This window comes from Pseudophryne corroboree, chromosome 9 (genome assembly GCF_028390025.1).
Source record: "Pseudophryne corroboree isolate aPseCor3 chromosome 9, aPseCor3.hap2, whole genome shotgun sequence".
In the NCBI taxonomy this organism is placed as follows: Eukaryota; Metazoa; Chordata; class Amphibia; order Anura; family Myobatrachidae; genus Pseudophryne; species Pseudophryne corroboree.
In genome coordinates, this window is record NC_086452.1 from 330,294,774 (window position 1) to 330,313,635 (window position 18,862).

An 18,862-nucleotide genomic window follows, 5' to 3' on the forward strand; every position below is an offset into this window, starting at 1 on the left:
GGAATTTTGAGCCCCGTGGGTGTTAAAGTATGCCCTGAGTCTTTGGCCCCAACCTACCAACAATTCTAAAAAATAAGATTTAATTCTGGGGGATTACATTATAATTTAGATTATTAACTACTTTCATTACAAGAAGGTTACATGTGTTCGTGACCAGACACCTTTTCTCCTGCAGGGACCACAGATTATCCACAGGATAAACATTGGGATATGAGGTAGCGTCAGCTGATTGGCACCAACGATCAAAAGCTTTCGGCCTCCCAGAATGCAACGGGCCAGTCCCCTATATCCATGCCTCCTGGCTCAGCAATTCAGTTTTTTTGTTTGTGCGGCAGGAGCCGGACCACGATCTTTGGGATGCTGATTTTGGAAGCCATAAGCTTGTTAAATTTATTTTTATAGTCTTACTTTTTTGAGTGAGTTTTCTAAAAAGAGTCTTACACGCACCTTAGTCTCCCCTGGGTCGCAACAACACTTACCCACGTTTACAGTGCTGTTTCGGCGGACGTCTGTGTTGATGTACTAGCAAGTCCAGTGGACGTTACCAGGCTGTGACTGGAGCACGGGGAGAATGTAAGGCGTCAGTTCCGCTTAGTGGGGGAGACGCAAGACACAGCCGCACTGTTTTTGGGGAGGAGACTACCGAACAGTCGCTGACACGGCTGCCACCATGGGTGCACTAGCGCTAGGCCCCAGGGATTAATGTGAGACCGCGATCCCTGGGGTTGATGTCAGCAGTGGGGAGTAAGACGCTACCCTGGTCGACCCATCCCCTGGTTCAAGACCGGTTTCCTCCGAGTTTCCCGCCATGAGCTGATTTTCCACTTCTGTCTAAGACGCTGTGTATCTAAAGGGCCCAGTCGCAGCAAAGGTGTCAGTGTTCACTTGGATGTCTTTGTTCATTATAGGTTCACTGGGCATTTGTGTACACTATTGGCATCTGGATCCACTCAGTGTTCACTAAATGTATTGATCGATCCTGGAAGCAGCGTGATGTCTCCCTGTATCCCACTCTCCTGAGCTGGGTGATACAGCACGAAGTCTCTACCTACCATTAAGTATGAGTAGTTGGATAAGTGCCTGATGCATATGAGTCTGTAAACTATTGCTGCTGTTTCTTTCGCTGTGTGACTGAATATGTTTAAAGTTCTATATAAAAGGTAATGTAGTTGAATATGTGCTCATATTGCTTATTATACTAATGTATAACCTGTGGCTGATTGCCAGTGTGATTGCTAACTTTACTATTTCTGTCAGTTTCTGTGTATATACTGATCCTCAGTGCTGGTGCAAAGCAGGGATTGATCGGATTCTATGTCACTTAAACAAGTTTCAAAGTGATTTCAGTTACAAATTGTGTAGTTAACAACACTGTACATATGTGTGTGTGTGTGTGTGATTTGTTTATCATGTCTAAGAGAGGCAAGGGTGAGGAGGATACACTCTCCACAGCAGCACCAACACTGATTTCATGTTTGTCTTACAAAGCTAGGTTAATCTCTCAGGATCTGGTTCAAAATGGATTGTGTAAATAGTTTGTTTTCACCAAAGCCGCTTTAATAATCCAAGGCAGGTACAGGTTCAAGTTGAGCCCCCTTGGGCTTCTTTTGCACAGACATTATCCAATATAGCTGAGCGGATAATGCCAGCTCCTATATCAGGGATAGGTTACCCTGTCAACCCTTACATGCAACATTCCTCCTGGGGTTTATCACATCCAGTTCAGGAAATTGCAGCCTTTCAACAAAAACAGGCTGAAAGGCCTGTGGAAAGTAAATCATAAAGACCTGAAACAACATCTTCACATTCTACACGTTTCAGATGGGGACTTGTCGGAGGATGAGGATTCATTGCAATCCGGGTCTGCATATAGAGACGAGGATGAAGGTCTCCACTCAGTGGATATACCTGAGCTAATTAGTGCTGTGAAAGCCATTCTATCCTTAGAGGAGGCAGCAGAGCCTTCGTTAAAATCTAAGGCACCTGTGTTTAAATGTTCCAAAACAGTCAGGACTGAATTTCTTGAGTCAGAACAGCTGACGGAAATTATGCAAGAGGCTTGGGTAATACCCAGTAAGAAGTTTAGAATTCCAAAGAATTGGAATTCCCATTATCCTCTTCCAGCTGGGGACTGTTTAAAAAGGGAGGTGGCTCCCAAAGTAGATATGCATGTCATTCGATTGGTGCGAAAAATCTACATTGCCTCTGCCTCCAACATCATTAAATGTTACAGATAGGAAAATAGATGGTTTTTAAAAAAAAATCATTTTCTCCTTGTCTGGGGCAATTGTAAGACTAGCCATTGCTTCAGCCTGGATGGCAAAAGCAGTGGCAGCCTGGGCTGATGCATTAGAGGAGGTTCTTTCATTGGCATCTAGAGAGCAAAAATCCCATATTGCACATATTAAACAGGCTGCTATTTCTATGGAAGAAGCCGCCTTGGATATGGGTACTATTTCCTCTCCATAATCAGCCTCAGCAGTAGCAGTACATGGAAGGCTGACTCAGAATCCAAGAAGGTTCTAGAGTCTTTGCCTTTTACTGGAGATATTCTTTTTGGTAAAGAATTAAACAGTCTTTTGGAGTCAGAAGCAGACTCTAAGAAAATTAAGTTTCCTTCCACACGCAAATACAATCCTAGATTTCCAGCTTTTTGTCCCTTTCGGACCCAGGGTAAAGCAATCTGACAAGTCTGGTAAGACTATAAAAAGCATTGGGCTACCAAAGGGCCTGTTTCCAAGCCAGACGATAAGCCATCAGTCTGATGGTGCGGGCTTCCACCTAGGGGATCCCAGGGTGGGAGGTAGACTTCTTTATTTTGCACAGATCTAGCAGCAGTCCACCACAGATGCCTGGGTGCAAGAAGCGGTATCTCACGGTTATGCATTTGCCTTCAAGAAATAACCTCCACAAAGGTATTTTTGTTACAGCCTGTCTTCAGTGGAAACCAAGGCCAGGGCTTTGCAAGAGTCAGTTCAGAATTTGCTTCAATCAGGAGTGATAATTCCAGTTCCTCCTGCGCAACGAGGACAAGGTTTTTATTCCAACCCGTTTCTAGTCCATTAGCCAAATGTGTTGTTTCGGCCCATACTCAATCTCAAAGTGCTGAACAAGTACATTTGGGTGCCTTGTTTTCATATGGAGACTTTATTTTCCATTATTTTGGCCATGGAGCCGGAGGATTTTATGGTATCCCTGGATATCCAGGATTCTTACCTGCATGTTCCTATAGCACTATAGCACTGTTCCATCAGTGCTATCTTCAGGTTTGCTATCCTCCAGCGACACTTTCAGTTCCAGGCCCTACCATTTGGCCTGCCCACAGATCCAAGAGTGTTCACCAAAATTATGGTGGTAATGGCGGCTTATCTCTGTCGGCAGTGGATAAGGATTTTTTCCATACCTCAACGATTTATTAATCTTGGCGCAATCTCAGGAATTGCTTCAGTGTCATCTGCAACAGACAATAGCTTGTTTGCAGAGAAACGGTGGGCTCATAAATTAGGCAAAGTAGTCCCATGTTCCGTCACAACGGATGACATACTTGGGGGCTATATTGGATTCAGGTCTTTAGGGGAGACCCTTTTGGATCTCAGATTGGGAGGTTCTGACAACGGATGCCAGTCTCCAGGGCTGGGGAGCAGTGTCAGAAAGAAGTTCCTTTCAAGGGCAGTGGACCAAGGAAGAAAGTCGCCTCCCAATAAATATTTTGGAACTTCGGGCCATATATATGGCACCCAGGCAGGCAAAGGACAGTCTTCCGGGAAAACCAGTTTCAATTCGCTCGGACAATGCAACGGCAGTAGCGTAGCTCAATCCTCAGCGAGCAACTCGCAGCCAAAAAGCGATGGAGGTAAGCCGCATGCTAAGGTGGGCAGAACTTCATCATCCATCCTTGTCCGCAGTGTTCATTCTGGGAGTCATAAACTAGGAAGCGGATTTTCTCAGTCGACATGCCATTCATGCAAATGAATGGGCTTTACACCCTGAGGTCTTCCAGACTCTGGTGGACAAGTGGGGAGGGGGGGGGGGGGGTTACCGGAGGTAGATGTCATGGCTTCCCGTCAGAACAACAAAGTTCCCGCATACGGGTCAAGGACAAAGGATCCCATAGCGACCTTTGTGGATGCCCTGTCAGTAAGATGGGACTTTCGTCTGGCCTGTTTGTTTCCACCGATCGCCCTGTTGCTCAGGGTGATGCGAAAGGTAAAACAAGGAAAGGGTGTCGTGATACTTATAGCTCTGGCTTTGCCCAGAAGATATTGGTACACAGATCTGCATAGGCTGTCGGTGGATACTCCGTTCCTACTTCCTCAACATCCAGATCTACTGTCTGAGGGTCCTCGCTATTACAAGCACCTGGATCGGCTGTCTTTGACGGCGTGGCTCATGAGGCTTCATCTTGAAAGCAAGAGGATTCTCACAACAGGTAATTCAAACAATGCTCAGAGCAAGGAAACCATCCTCAGCTTGCATTTATCACCGAATATGGCAAGCCTATATTCAGTGGTGCAGTGACAGGAAATTTGACCCTAGGTCTTTAAGAGTTTTCAGAGTCCTAGCATTCCTTCAGGCAGGAATGGACAAAGGTCTGCGGGTGGCTTCCTTGAGAGTTCAGGTGTCAGCATTGACTGTATGGTTTCAAAAGAAAATTTCTAACATACAGGATATTCACACTTTTTTCCAAGGAATGCTTCACATCCATCCACCTTTTGTTCCTCCTACAGCTACTTAGGATCTAAGTCTAGTCCTAAAGGCGCTTCAAGTTGCCCCATTAAATGACTGAAGCAAGTGGATCCTAAATGGTTGACAGCTAAGTTTCTCTTTCTACTGGCTATTGCTTCAGCTAGAAGAGTTTCAGACTTAAGGTTATTGTTATGTCGCCCTCCTTTTCTGATATTTCATCCAGATGAAGCGGTTCTCCGAACCAAATCTGGGTATCTTCCTAATGTGGTGTCTAAGTTCCACCGTAACAAAGAAATTGTAATACCGGCTTTTCAAGGGCCAGATCTTTCTGCGTGAGTTGTATCATTGGACGTAGTCCGTGCCATAAGGATCTACGTAGATCGTACCAGTGCCATCAGAAAGACAGATACGCTTTGTTCTCTACGGATTTCACAAGAGAGGATGTCCTACTGACAAGCAGACAATGGCGAGGTGGTTTCGGATGACTATTTCAGAAGCATATTCTCAAGCTGATCTCACTATTCCGGCTAATGTCTCTGCTCACTCTACTCGTAAGGTAGGTCCGTCATGGGCAGCATAACGTGGTGCTTCAGCTGAACAGATATGTAAGGCAGCCACATGGTCTTCAATAAACACATTCATTAGACGTTATGCCTTTGATACCTTTGGCTCTCAGGACGCTGCATTCGGGCAAAGGATTCTCCTGTCCAGTCAGGAGCGTCCCCTCCACTAAATTTGTTTTGGGAAATCCCAATGTTTATCCGGTGGATAATTTGTGGGCACTGCAAGAGAAATACGTAGTTATGGTAGACTTACCATCGTTAACTCAATTTCTCCCAAGTCCACAGGGATCCCACCCTGATGCACCTGATTTGAGGATCCTTTCACCTACTAACCTCTTCCGTCTTGTACGGAAGTGTGTGCATGTGTGTTCTTCTCGCCTGATTATGGCTCTCTATTATGCTCCTGCCTTGAGCTTTGGAAAACAACTGAATTGCCTGAGCCCGGAGGTGGGGATATAGTTGACTGGCCTGTTGCATTCTGCAAGGCTGAAAGCTTTTGATCATTGGTGACAATCCACTGATGCTATCTCATACCCCAATGTTTATCCTGTGGCTACTGTGGACTTTCTATTTTAATTTTATGGTTATGCATTGGTTTCATGAGAATTATCTTTTATTTTTATTTTTTTTACGGTTTTATCTTTCCTTGCATTTCTGAATTTTTTTTTTAAAGGGTAGGTATGGTATTATACATCAGTATGTTAAAAATAATTTAATGACCTTTGTTGGCAATGGGGGTGGGGAGGGGGGGGGCAGTACCTTCACACAATAGGGGCAACCCCAGAAATGAAGTTAATCCCAGCCACTGTTTCCAGTTATATGTAGTTTGTTTAATTATTACTAGTACTAATAAAGTACCATACATCATTCCTGGTATAACTCTACTGATGGGAACACCCTGAAAAAGGTTATTAGTTCAGCAGATTAAATCCACTTTTCTTGGTAGTGGAAAGACTGAACACCTACACTTCAGTGTACCAGGCTTTGCGGTGTGAGTAGCCCTTTAGTCCGGTAGTGGGATCTATGCTTTCTCATATCTGAGTTTGTGTTTTGGCTATGTGAAAGTATCCATCTATTTGTGGCTGCTCCATTATTGTCTGTTTTTCTCTCTTCTAGGACACAATGGTGATGTCCAGTGTGGGTGACCCCTCTCATGAGGGTACAGGCATGGTCACTGGGTTGCCAGCAGTTAGCATTCCTGGTACAGTAACCTCTGGGAGTCCAAATTTCTCAAGGACGCTGGAAGAGCAACCATTTACTATCGAGCAGCCCATGTTCCTTATGACAACCACAGCTCAGGCCATCTCTGGGTTCTTTGTTTGGACTGCATTACTCATCACTTGTCACCAGGTAATTGACCACCCCTCCCTAATTAAGTTCTGGCTTGTTCAGCAGGTGAAATAATAAATTATGTATAATGTTGAACTTAAATTAAATCTCCAACTAATTATTTACTTATTTTTGTCTGTGGTTTTACCTACTTTAACAATTGCTCTGAATTATGAACCATCCTCCATAAGATTAGACCATTTACATTATATCGCCAAAATACTATGCAAAATATGGTACATTAGCCCCTGATGTATTTCTTTTTGTTTCCTTGCATCTGTACTCTTAAAAAGTCAACTTTTTTTTTATTTTTTCTTTGACCATGTTCCACTTGCTTTTAACATCCACGAGTAAAGACTCTCCTGTTCAATTAAGTTGTCAAATGAACGGTTATGGGGTTTTCCTTTGTTTTTTTTCTTTTCTTCTTCTTCTTCTTCTTCTTTTACTGTATTTGTCACACACTGATCACTAGTATGTACACAAAGGTCTGATATGCTACTTAGTAACCTTGTACTGGTGAGAATTTAATTCCACGCACATTTATACCATCTGATACATTTTTAAGAATTAAATCTAATTGTGTACAGTATCATTTGATCTGCAGCATTTATATAACTTGTAACAAAGTGCACAGTCATCAGTGAGTCGTATCATTATATGCTGTGAATACAATTGTGTGGAGATATTAGACAACTTAGTGAAATTAAAGGTATTTTAAGTTATATTTGAATGTTTAGTATGGTTAAGCTGTTGTGTGATATATGTGGGTATCACACAGCATTCCGGGAGGCATTTGATATGCCGGCTGTTGGGATCTCGGCGCTCACCATACCGGCGTCGGCATCCCGACAGTCGGAATACCGTTAACTATTCGCCCTGTTGGGGTGTCGACGACACCCCTGGAGGGAGAATAAATGGCGAGTGCCACCATGCCCGCAAGGGGCTCTTTTGCACTCGCCCCGCTGCCTGCATGCCGTTGGATGGGATCCCGGTGCCAGTATGCTGGTTACCGGAATCCCAAGCGCCGGCAAAACGTAGTAGACCCCAACATCCCCCATCGGCATATGCACAATAGCACGTAGGAGGGGGGGGAGCAAAGAAGTTAGTAATGTGCCAGTCATCCCCCTTATCTCTCAAGCCTGCCCCCTCTTTTGCCTCACCAGATCCTGCCTCCCTTTCTGTTTCTCCAGCCACGACTCACCTCTTACCTTCTCACTTGCTCCTCTCTCTTTTACTAGCGCAATGTGACGTCACGTCCACCAAGGTGCAATAAAAAGGCCGGCAGCAGTAGTAGCCAGTGGCAAGCAGGTCCCCCCTCTCTGTCTGAGTATACAGGCCTGTGACTACAGTCCCGGCAGTCTCCACCTGACAACAGCCCTCTGTGTGTGTGTGTGTGTGTGTGTGTGTGTGTGTGTGTGTGTGTGTGTTTATGAATAAATACACTTTTTTTTTTTTTTTTTTTTAAATTCGAGATCTACCAACAGTTCATGCTTTCCAGGTCTCCTGGAGATCTGTAGAATTGTCAGTTTGGAATGAATGCGTCACATCTTAATTAGTAATGACTACACCTGTGCACCAGCTAGGTGGTCTGGAAAATGCGAACTGTTGGTAGATCTCGAGGACCGGTTTGGCCAGCCCTGCTCTACACCAACATCAGATTATGGTGCAGTTCTTTTCGTTATTTTTAAAATTAAATGCAAGGTACCTACAGTAGGGCAAAAAAGTATTTGGACAGCCACCGATTGTGCAAGTTGACCCACTTAAAAAGATGAGAGGTCTGTAATTTCCATCATAGGTATACTTCAACTGTGAGAGACCAAATCTGGGGGGAAAAAACAGGCCTGTTACTTCTTCTTTAAGAAGCTCTTCTATCCTCCACTCGTTACCTGTATTAATGGCACCTGTTTGAACTGGTTATCTGTATAAAAGACACCTGTCCACACACTCAAACAGTCAGACTGCTACTTCACTATGGCCAAGACCAGAGAGCTGTCTAAGGACACCAGGGACAAAATTATAGAGCTGCACAAGGCTGGGATGAGCTACTCAGCAATAGGCAAGCAGCTTGGTGAGAAGAAATCAACTGTTGGTGCAATTATTAAAAAATGGAAGAAATACAATATCACTGACAATCTCCCTCGACCTGGGGCTCCATGCAAGATCTCACCTCGTGGGGTATCCATGATCTTGAGCACGGTGAGGAATCAGTCCAGAACTTCACGGGGGGACCTGGTCAATGACCTCGAGAGCTGGGACCACAGTCACAAAGGTTACCATTAGTAACACACTACGTCGCCATGGATTGAAATCCTTCATCGCCCGAAAGGTCCCCCCCTGCTTAAGTCAGCACATGTCCAGGCCCGTCTAAAGTTTTGCCAGTGACCATCTGGAACTTTTTGGTATAAACTGCACTCGCCGTGTTTGGAGGGAGAAGAATGATGAATGGCATCCCAAGAACACCTGTGAAGCATGGGGGTGGAAACATCATGCTTTCGGGGTGCTTTTCTGCAAAGAGGACAGTACGACTGATCCGTATTAAGGAGAGGATGAATGGGGCCGTGTATCGTGAGATTTTGGGCAAAAACCTCCTTCCCTCAGTAAGAGCATTGAGGATGGAACGTGGCTGGGTCTTCCAGCATGACAATGACCCCAACCACACCACCCGGGCAACTAAGGAGTGGCTCCGTAAGAAGCATTTCAAGGTCCTGGAGTGGCCTAGCCAGTCTCCAGACATCAACCCAGTAGAAAATCTGTGGAGGGAGTTAAGTCTGTGTTGCCCCAAAACATGACAGATCTAGAGAAGATCTGCATGGAAGAGTGAGCCAAAATACCTGCTACAGTGTGTGCAAACCTGGTCAAGAACTACAGGAAACGTTTGACCTCTGTAATTGCCAACCAAGGTTATATTATAAAATATTGAGTTAAACTACTTGATTGTCCAAATATTTATTTTCCGCAAGAATATACAAATAAATTGTTTAAAAAAATCACACAATGTGATTTCCTATTTTTTTTTTTTCATTTTTTTTTTCCAGATTCTGGGGTATATGCAATTCCGGGCGAATTGTGGCACTTTTTCGCCCGTTTTTAAATTCGACACAATTCGACCGTCTAATTCCGGCAGGTGGGTGCCGAAATTCGACATATTCAATAAAAAACGGATTCGACAGTCCCGCTGTCGAAAAACGGCTGAATTGACGGATTTTGATTAAATTTTTTAAAATGTTAAGAAACGGTAAAAAACACGAAAAAAATTTGCGTGGGGTCCCCCCTCCTAAGCATAACCATCCTCGGGCTCTCTGAGCCGGTCCTGGTTGCCAAATTACGGGGAAAAATATGACAGGGGATCCCCCGTATTTTAACAACCAGCACCGGGCTCTGCACCTGGTCCTGGTGCAAAAAATACGGGGGGACAAAAAGAGTAGGGGTCCCCCGTATTTTTTGTACCAGCACCGGGCTCCACTAGCTGGACAGATAATGCCACAGCCGGGGGACACTTTTATACCGCTCCCTGCGGCCGTGGCATTAAATACCCAACTAGTCACCCCTGGCCGGGGTACCCTGGAGGAGTGGGGACCCCTTCAATCAAGGGGTCCCCCCTAGCCACCCAAGGGCCAGGGGTGAAGCCCGAGGCTGTCCCCCCCCATCCAAGGGCTGCGGATGGGAGGCTGATAGCTAAGTGTAAAAATGAAAGAATATTGTTTTTTGCTGAAGAACTAAAAGTCCCAGCAAGCCTCCCCCGCAAGCTGGTACTTGGAGAACCACAAGTACCAGCATGCGGGGGGGGGGGGGGGGGGGGGGGGCGCTGGTACCTGTAGTTCTTCTGCAAAATAATACCCAAATAAAAACAGGACACGCACACCGTGAAAATACAACTTTATTTCACACATGCCGACACATACATACTTACCTATGTTGACACGCCGACTGCCACGTCTCCAATGTCGACGAATCCGGGGTACCTGAAAATAAACTTAATACTCACCTAAATCCAGTGTCCAGTGATATTTGTAATCCACGTACTTGGCAAAACAAAAAAACGCATTTACCCGATCCACACGGACTGAAAGGGGTCCCATGTTTACACATGGGACCCCTATCCCCGAATGCAGAGACCGCCCGTGACTGCTGTCACAGAAGGTCCCTTCAGCCAATCAGGGAGCGCCACGTCGTGGCACTCTCCTGATTGGCTGTATGCGCATCGGAGCTGTCAGACACGCATCGCACAGCCCCCTCCATTATCTTTAATGGTGGGAACTTTGCGATCAGCGGTGAGGTCACCCGCGGTCAGCCGCTGACCGCGGGTAACCCCACCGCTGACCGCAAAGTTCCCACCATTGAAACTAATGGAGGTGCTGTGCGATGCGCTGTCTGTCTGCTCAGGCGCGCATAGGGAATCAGGAGAGTGCCACGACGTGGCGCTGCCTGATTGCCTGAAGGGACTCTCTGTGACAGGAGTCACAGGGGGTCTCAGCATTCGGGGGAAAGGGGTCCTGTAAACATGGGACCCCTTTCAGTCCGTGTGGATCGGGTAAATGCGTTTTTTTATTTTGCCAAGTACGTGGATTACAAATATCACTGGACAGTGGATTTAGGTGAGTATAATTTTATTTTCAGGTACACCCCGTGGATTCTACTTGGACAAGTGGACCGAACGTCGTGTCAACATAGGTAAGTATGTGTGTGTGTCGACATGTATGTAATAAAGTTGTACTTTCAAGGTGTGCGTGTCCTGTTTTTATTTGGGTATTTTTTTTGCAGTAGAACTACAGGTACCAGCGGGCCCGTTTCCCCCCGCATGCTGGTACTTGTGGTTCTCCAAGTACCAGCTTGCGGGGGAGGCTTGCTGGGACTTGTAGTTCTGCTGCAAAAAACAATATTCTTTAATTTCACAAAAGGCTATCGGCCTCCCATCCGCAGCTCATGGATGGGGGGTCAGCCTCGGGCTTCACCCCTGGCCCTTGGGTGGCTGGAGGGGGGGGACCCCTTGATTGAAGGGGTCCCCAATCCTCCAGGGTACCCCGGCCAGGGGTGACTAGTTGGGGTTTTAATGGCACGGCCGCAGGGACCGATATCAAAGTGTCCCCCGGCTGTGGCATTATCTCCCCAGCTAGTGGAGCCCAGTGCTGGTTCCAAAAATACGGGGGACCCCTACGCTTTTTGTCCCCCGTATTTTTGGCACCAGGACCGGACGCAGAGCCCGGTGCTGGTTCCAAAAATACGGGGGATCCCCTGTCATTTCTCCCCCCCCCCCCGTATTTTTACAACCAGGACCGGCTCGAAGAGCCCGAGGCTGGTTATGCTTAGGAGGGGGGACCCCACGCATTTTTTTTTTTCGGATTTTTAACCCATTCCATAAAAAAAATATATATATATTATAATAAAATATATAAAAAATACTTGTGCTTCCTAAATAGACAAACCAAGTACCTAATCCCTTCTAATATAAATAGATATGCTATTACCAATAAAAAAAACACAAAAAAAAAACATGTTTTTAATTTTTTTTATTAGATTCCGCCAGCAAAGTGAGGCGGATTGAAAAAGACGAATTTACTGTCTAAAAGCACTGTTGTCGAATTTACAATCTTCAATTGAATATACTTTTGTCGAAATGCCGCATTTGTACCATTGCAGAAATGTTGAATTTGTCAAATGTCGAATTTCAAAAAGTCGAATTTGGAAAGTCCGTTTTTTTTACGAAAAGTACTGAATTGCATTGTCGATTTTTTTTTTGGGGGGGGGCGAAAATGTCCCGTTTTTCGACATTTTCGGGAATTCGACCGCAATTGCATATACCCCTCTGTCTCTCACAGTTGAAGTGTACCTGTGATGGAAATTACAGACCTCTCTCATCTTTTTAAGTGGGTCAACTTGCACAATCGATGGCTGTCCAAATACTTTTTCTTGCCCCACTCTATTTTAGCATATACAGTTAGGTCCATATATATTTGGACACTGACTCAATTTTCAGCATTTTGCATCTATGCTACCACAATGGATTTGAAATGAAACTATGAAGATGCAGTTAAATCGCATATTTTTGGCTTTTATTCAAAGGGGTTGAACAAAATTATCATATGAACTGTGTAGGAATTGCAACCATTTTTATACACAGTACCCATATTTTCAGGGGCACAAATTATTGGACAATGTAATATAATCATAAATAATATGTTCTTAATGCTTTGTCGAGAATCCTTTGCAGACATTGACTTATTGAAGTCTGGAACCCATGGACATCACCAAATGCTGGGTTTCCTCCTTTTTTTAGACTTTGCCAGGTCTTCATTGCAGCTGACTTCAGTGTGTTTGTGGTTGTTTCTGCTATTTGTTTTGTTTTCAGCAAGTGAAGTGCATGCTCAGTCAGATAATTGATTAATGCAGAATATTACACTCCTGTCTTAAACTCTTGGGTTGCTTTCGCAGTATGTTTTTGGTTACCGTCCATTTGTACTTTGTAATGCTGTTCAGTCAACTTTGCTGTATTTAGCTGAATCTGGGCAGATAGCCTATTCCTATACACTTCAGAACTAATCCGGCGGCTTCTGTCTTGTCACATCTTCAATAAACACTAGTGACTCAGTGCCAGTGAAAGCCATGCATGCCGACTGCCATCATACTGCCACCACAGATGATGTTGTATGCTTCAGATCATGAGTCATTTGAAGTCTTCTCCGTACTGTTTTCCTCCCATCATTCTGGAACAGGTTGATTTTAGTGTCAAATGTCCAAAGAATGCCGTTACAGAACTGAGCTGACTTTTTTTAATATGTTTTTTTGGCAAATGTCTAATGTGGCCTTTCTGTTCTTGATGTTTATGAATGGTTTGCACTTTGTGGTGAACCCTCAGTATTTGCTCTTGTGAAGTCTCTTTTTGGTAAAACTTGGATAATAATATCCCTACCTCTTGGAGAATATTCTTCAGTTGGCTGAATGTTGTCAAGGAGGTGTTGTTTACTGTGCAAAGAATCCTTTGGTCATCCACTGCTGTTGTCCTCTGTGGATGTCCAGGCCTTTTTGTGTTGCTGAGCTCACCAGTACATTTTTTTTTTTTTTTTTTTGGTCTCCGATTGTATCAGACTGTTGATTTGGCCATTTCTGAGGTATCCTTTATCTCAGATATATATTTTTTTTCTTTTGAAGCCTAAGGTTGGCTTGTTTCACTTGCATTGAGAGCTCCTTTTACCATGTTTGTGTGTTCAGAGCAACAGCTTCCAATTGCAAATGTCACAATTTGAATCAACTCCAGACCTTTTGCCTGCTGTATTGATAAAGGAATAACAAAGGAATAGCCCATACCTGTCCATGAAATAGCCTTTGATTCAGTTGTCCAATTACTTTTGGTCCCTTGAAAAAAAGAGGAGACTACGTATTAAAAAGCTGTAATCCTTAAACTCATCCTCTATTTGGATGTGAATACCCCCAAATGAAGTCTTCTATTTAAAACTAAATTCATTATACAGTAACTGTAGCTTGAATATCTTTTGGTAATCTACTAAAATAACAAAAACTGTTGGTGTCCAAATATATATGGACATAAATTTATCGTATTCCATTTTTAATATTGAGTATTTTCCTCTTTAATATTAGTCACAAGAAGGTCCTTTTTTTTGGTTTTGTATATAGGGCCTAATTCAGATCTCATCGCAGAAGCAAATTTGTTAGCTAATGGGCAAAACCATATGCATTGCAGGTGGGGCAGATACAACAGAGAGAGTTAGATTTGGGTGGGTTATATTGTTTCTGTGCAGGGTAAATACTGGCTGTTTTATTTTTACACAGCAATTTAGCTTTCCGTTTGATCACACCCCACCCAAATCTAACTCTCTGCACGTTCTATCTACCCCACCTGCAGTACACATGGTTTTGCCAATTGGCTAACAAATTTGCTGCTGCGATCAGATCTGAATTAGCCCCATAGACCTATGGTGGTTGATGCTGACAGGCTGCATGAAGTGTGAATGTATTGCTACCAAAGCTTGAAGATCAGTCCTTCCCAAACAGTCGTCATAGGAGAACTTGCTTTTAGCATTCTTAGTACAGACTCCCCTGTTTAAGTACTGTATATTGTTAAATTAACTCTTAGGTAAGCTCAGTTAATGCTATGAAATGGGATAAATTCAATTAACTTCAAGTTTCGGCTTGTGCTCTGAGTAAGTACATGCATATGCGACACTTGTGGTAGCTGCAAACTTGCTGATTTAATGTAAGGGGCCGGGTTGAGTTGTTATGCCATTGCCGACATTTCCACGCCATTGCAAAGGCAGATTGCCCCTCTTGTGACTTATTGAATCTTTCTTAAGTAAATACTAGACTAGAATAGCCCCTCCTTTGTAGTCATCATTGGAACATACATAAGGCTGTGTACAGATAAGCGTTCAAATAACTATCCTGTACATACGCGGAGCATATCACTTGGTAGATCTGAAACGTGCACTGTAGCCCCAAATATCACAGCATACCCTCCTCCTGTACCTTTTTACTAGGTACAGTACCTTTTTTTTTTTTTTTTTTTTTGTGTGTGTGTGGCCTGTACCGATTTTTGGCTCTCCAAACTTACTTTGAAAGTAAAGAAAAAGGGGTGTGACCACGCCCACTTTACCTGTGGCCACGCCTCCTTTCCTAATTTGTACTGATTTTTTTTTCTGTGTAACATGTTGGAGGGTTTGCCACAGCACAATGCAAGACAAGTGTTTTCAAATATATGTGTGTAGTATTATTATTATTATTATTTATTTATATATATATATATATATATATATATATATTTTTTTTTTTAAATAAAGTGTTTTTATTATATACAAAATGTCATACAATACCAGCTAATGACAGGGTATACACCAAGCATGACAGTAGTAAGCAATGCACAATGATAAGATTGTAACATAGTGTTGTTGGTAATATTACGTATAAACATATCAACAGTCGTTCAGTTGTGATGAAAATTGCCAGATGTGCAATAAATAGATACATGTTACGGACATACCCTGCTGCAATTGTTATTTCTGTATTGTGTTTGTATTTACACTATTCAGAGCTTTTGGCTATAGGCTGTCTGCAAATAGGCATGTTTACATGTCTCTTTATGGCGCCGATGTGCTTGGTTAGTCCATTCTTTATAGTGGTTAATGTGCTATCATCTGTCTCTCCTCTGTTCCCATATTAAATTGTGGACAGACCATAATAAAAACTGTAGCCCCATGGTTTTACCGACACTGGTTTACTGTATATGGAACATTTCTGAGGTTAAAAATGCACTTCAAATACATAAAATGACTACTTTAAACTCATAATCTTGGTTGGCCACAGGTTCACTTCACAGCTTCCGACATCTCTGGTCATGTATTTACCTCCTATGCATCCATGGGACATTTTACTCTGCTGTAGATAAACTGTTAAGACATCTGTTTTTAAAAGCTGTTTGTTTTTATTGGAACAATAGATGTTGATCCTAGGAGTACAGTAAATCTAAATAATATATTTATGTAGTGTTTGTACAATAGGATAGACATGTGACTGGTGCAATAAAGAAAATGTGGTCTTAATTGTATTTATGAAGACGGTGCTTGATAAATAGTTTGCTACATAATTCAGTGAGTGCATGTATCCGGTCTGTATTTTCCACCACTATGAATGCTGCTCTTTCCACCTGTTCTCTAGACAGGTGCATCTTAGATCATATATCACTGCTGTCTTCTTAGCAACATAATCAGCACCCAGCAACAGGAGACAGGGTGTGTAGGAGAGGATGCAGGTTAACCCTTTTTTCAGGCTTTATAGCCTTGTCTATTAAAACCTGTAGCTATACATAGAGAAGTGGTGTTTTCTGGTACTATATACAAGATAGAGGAAACAACCACAAAATGAGTACTGTACAAAACACTATAAAATATACATTTATATTGTATGTTGTGGTCGAGGTACAGTAGCTTGTGTCTTGGCTTTCCTGTCTGTGACGTCTGTTTCGGCCCTAGGGGTTTGACATTTCTGTTTGGAGCCCCCCTTCAGCTAGTTTCTATGTACTGCAGGGTGTGTGAAGTTGCATGGCCTGATAATGCTATTCCTCATGCAGGCCACTAGTGATAGCAGATGACTGAGGCAGAATGAGTAGAACAGATATTTAGAACAGTTGCAGCCTACCATGATAGCCTGTGGTTGTAGCCATATGTAGAATGTCTTGGAGCAGATTCTAATTTACTCTATAACTGAGTGCTGGAGTACAACAAATTGAACGGATCCCAACTGAAGCAGGCTGCAGGAAAGACTGGAACGGGGTGCTGCAGTGATAAATGCTTTAAAGCAATACTGAACCGATATCCTGTGAAGCAAATACTGAATCAGGTGTTCTGGAACAGACTTAGGGGGACACTTACTAAGCAGTGATAAAAGTGGAGCAGTGAGCCAGTGGAGAAGTTGCCCATGGCAGCCAATCAGTATTGATGTAACATTTATAATTTGCATACTATAAAAGCATACAGAGCAGCTGATTGTTTGCCAATGGCAACTTCTCCACTGGCTCACTACTCCACTTTTATCACTGCTTAGTACATGTTCCCCTAAGGCAGCATGCAGTGAAGTAAGTCTGGAGCAGGTACTGATTCTCTGAGTTGCCGGCATTTCCTGGTTTAAATATGGGGACCTAAGCAATGATGCTGGGAGTGGAACACCAGTCACATTTACAGATAAGGGACTATAGACTTTAAGGATGCCATAGTCGGCCAGTGGGAGCACAGATGGCTGTAAGTTGACACCGCTGGACCTGGAGATGGGGTGGCAATGTGTTTGCCACAATAAAGTGTTCCCAGTCAGCAAACTCAAGCTTCAAAATCTCCAAATTCCAGTGAAGAGGGGTGAATGGTTGGACCGCGCCGCTTGGTTTATAAATACGAGGGTGATCAGAAAGTAAATATAATTTGTGCATTTCCACCACGCAGGTCATTACCCTAATTCTTGGTCTGACGGTCTTCCTAAGCTGTTTTCTAAGTGCTCTGTGAGTGGCGGGCTGTTGTTGTGTTTGGCAATGTTGTGCTTTGTTAAAATGAGCCCTACAACACAAAATTCCTCCGACTGTGAAGCGAGGAGTGTTTATTCAATTCTTGAATGTGCAGAAAGTGAGAGCTGCCAAAATGTAAAGTCCGTTAAAGCAGTAGTGTGGTGAAGCAAGTGACATGTTCAATAATGGATGAACAGTCATGCATGACTAAGATCATCTGGGAGACCCATCACTTGTTACAGTTTTAGGTGGCAGGTTTTTGATCATCCACCCTATAGTCCAGACCTTGCTGCAAGCTCTCTCAACTTTTTTCTTAAACTCAGAGTTCCTGGGTAGAACACTTTGGAAGTGATGATGAGTTGAGCTTGCAGTCAACAATCAATGGACTGGAGGCAGATAATTATAAGGAAATTCTACAGCACATTGACAGACATGATAAATGCTTAAATAAAGGATGTGATTATGTGGAAAAATAGACAACAAGCAAACAAAAATGTGTAACTAAACATATGTGCTTATAATGTAAGGTAAATGGGCCCCTTTATAAACACATACATAAATGGGAGTCTGTTGCCACCATAAACTATCCGCATTGCCACTGACTACAAAGTAATTCATAGGATCGCTGTTGAAATCTACAAGACTCTAGCATCCATGATGGCAATATCAGGGAGATGTATGAAAGTCGATGGCCGTGACTATGATTAATACTTCCACTTGTCCTGCCAGTAAAACTGTACAAATTGTTTTAAATTAGCTCTGTTCTATGTATCATACAGAATGAGCTTACTCTTCAGCCTAATTTGACGCAAAAGCCAGAAAATGAAAGCCCATATTAAAGTCACAAAGGGTTTCTCTCTGATCATCTCCCCTCGAAATTTCCAAATCCAACCATAAATACTGACAGGTAAAGTGATTAGCATTAATTATCTCATTACAATGGAACATATCAAGGGGTGGGATATATTAGCCAGCAAGTGAACACTCAGATCTTGAAGTTGATATGTTGAAAGCAGGAAAAATGGGCAAGGGTAAGTATCTGAGCAACTTTGACAAGGGCCAACTTGTGAAGGCTATACAACTGGGTCAGAGCATCTCTAGAACGGCAAGTCTTGTGGGATGTTCCCGATATGCAGTGATTACTACCTACCAAAAGTGGTCCAAGGAAGAACAACCGATGAACTGACAATACGGTCATGGGAGGCCATAGCTCATTGATGTGCGTGGGGAGCGAAGGCTAGCCCATCTAGTTTGATCCCACAGAAGAACTACTGTAGTGCAAAATGCT

At 43.3% G+C, this 18,862-nt stretch overlaps 1 protein-coding gene across 3 annotated transcripts in view; it reads left to right on the top strand.

The window, feature by feature from the left end:
* Positions 1–18,862, top strand: part of TMEM184B (transmembrane protein 184B) — a 326,752-nt gene that overhangs the window by 77,714 nt on the left and 230,176 nt on the right. For all 3 annotated transcript variants that reach the window (XM_063940547.1, XM_063940549.1, XM_063940548.1), the window contains exon 3: positions 6,366–6,599. In XM_063940547.1, coding sequence (XP_063796617.1) covers positions 6,366–6,599 — 234 coding nt within the window. The remainder of the gene's footprint in view (positions 1–6,365; positions 6,600–18,862) is intronic.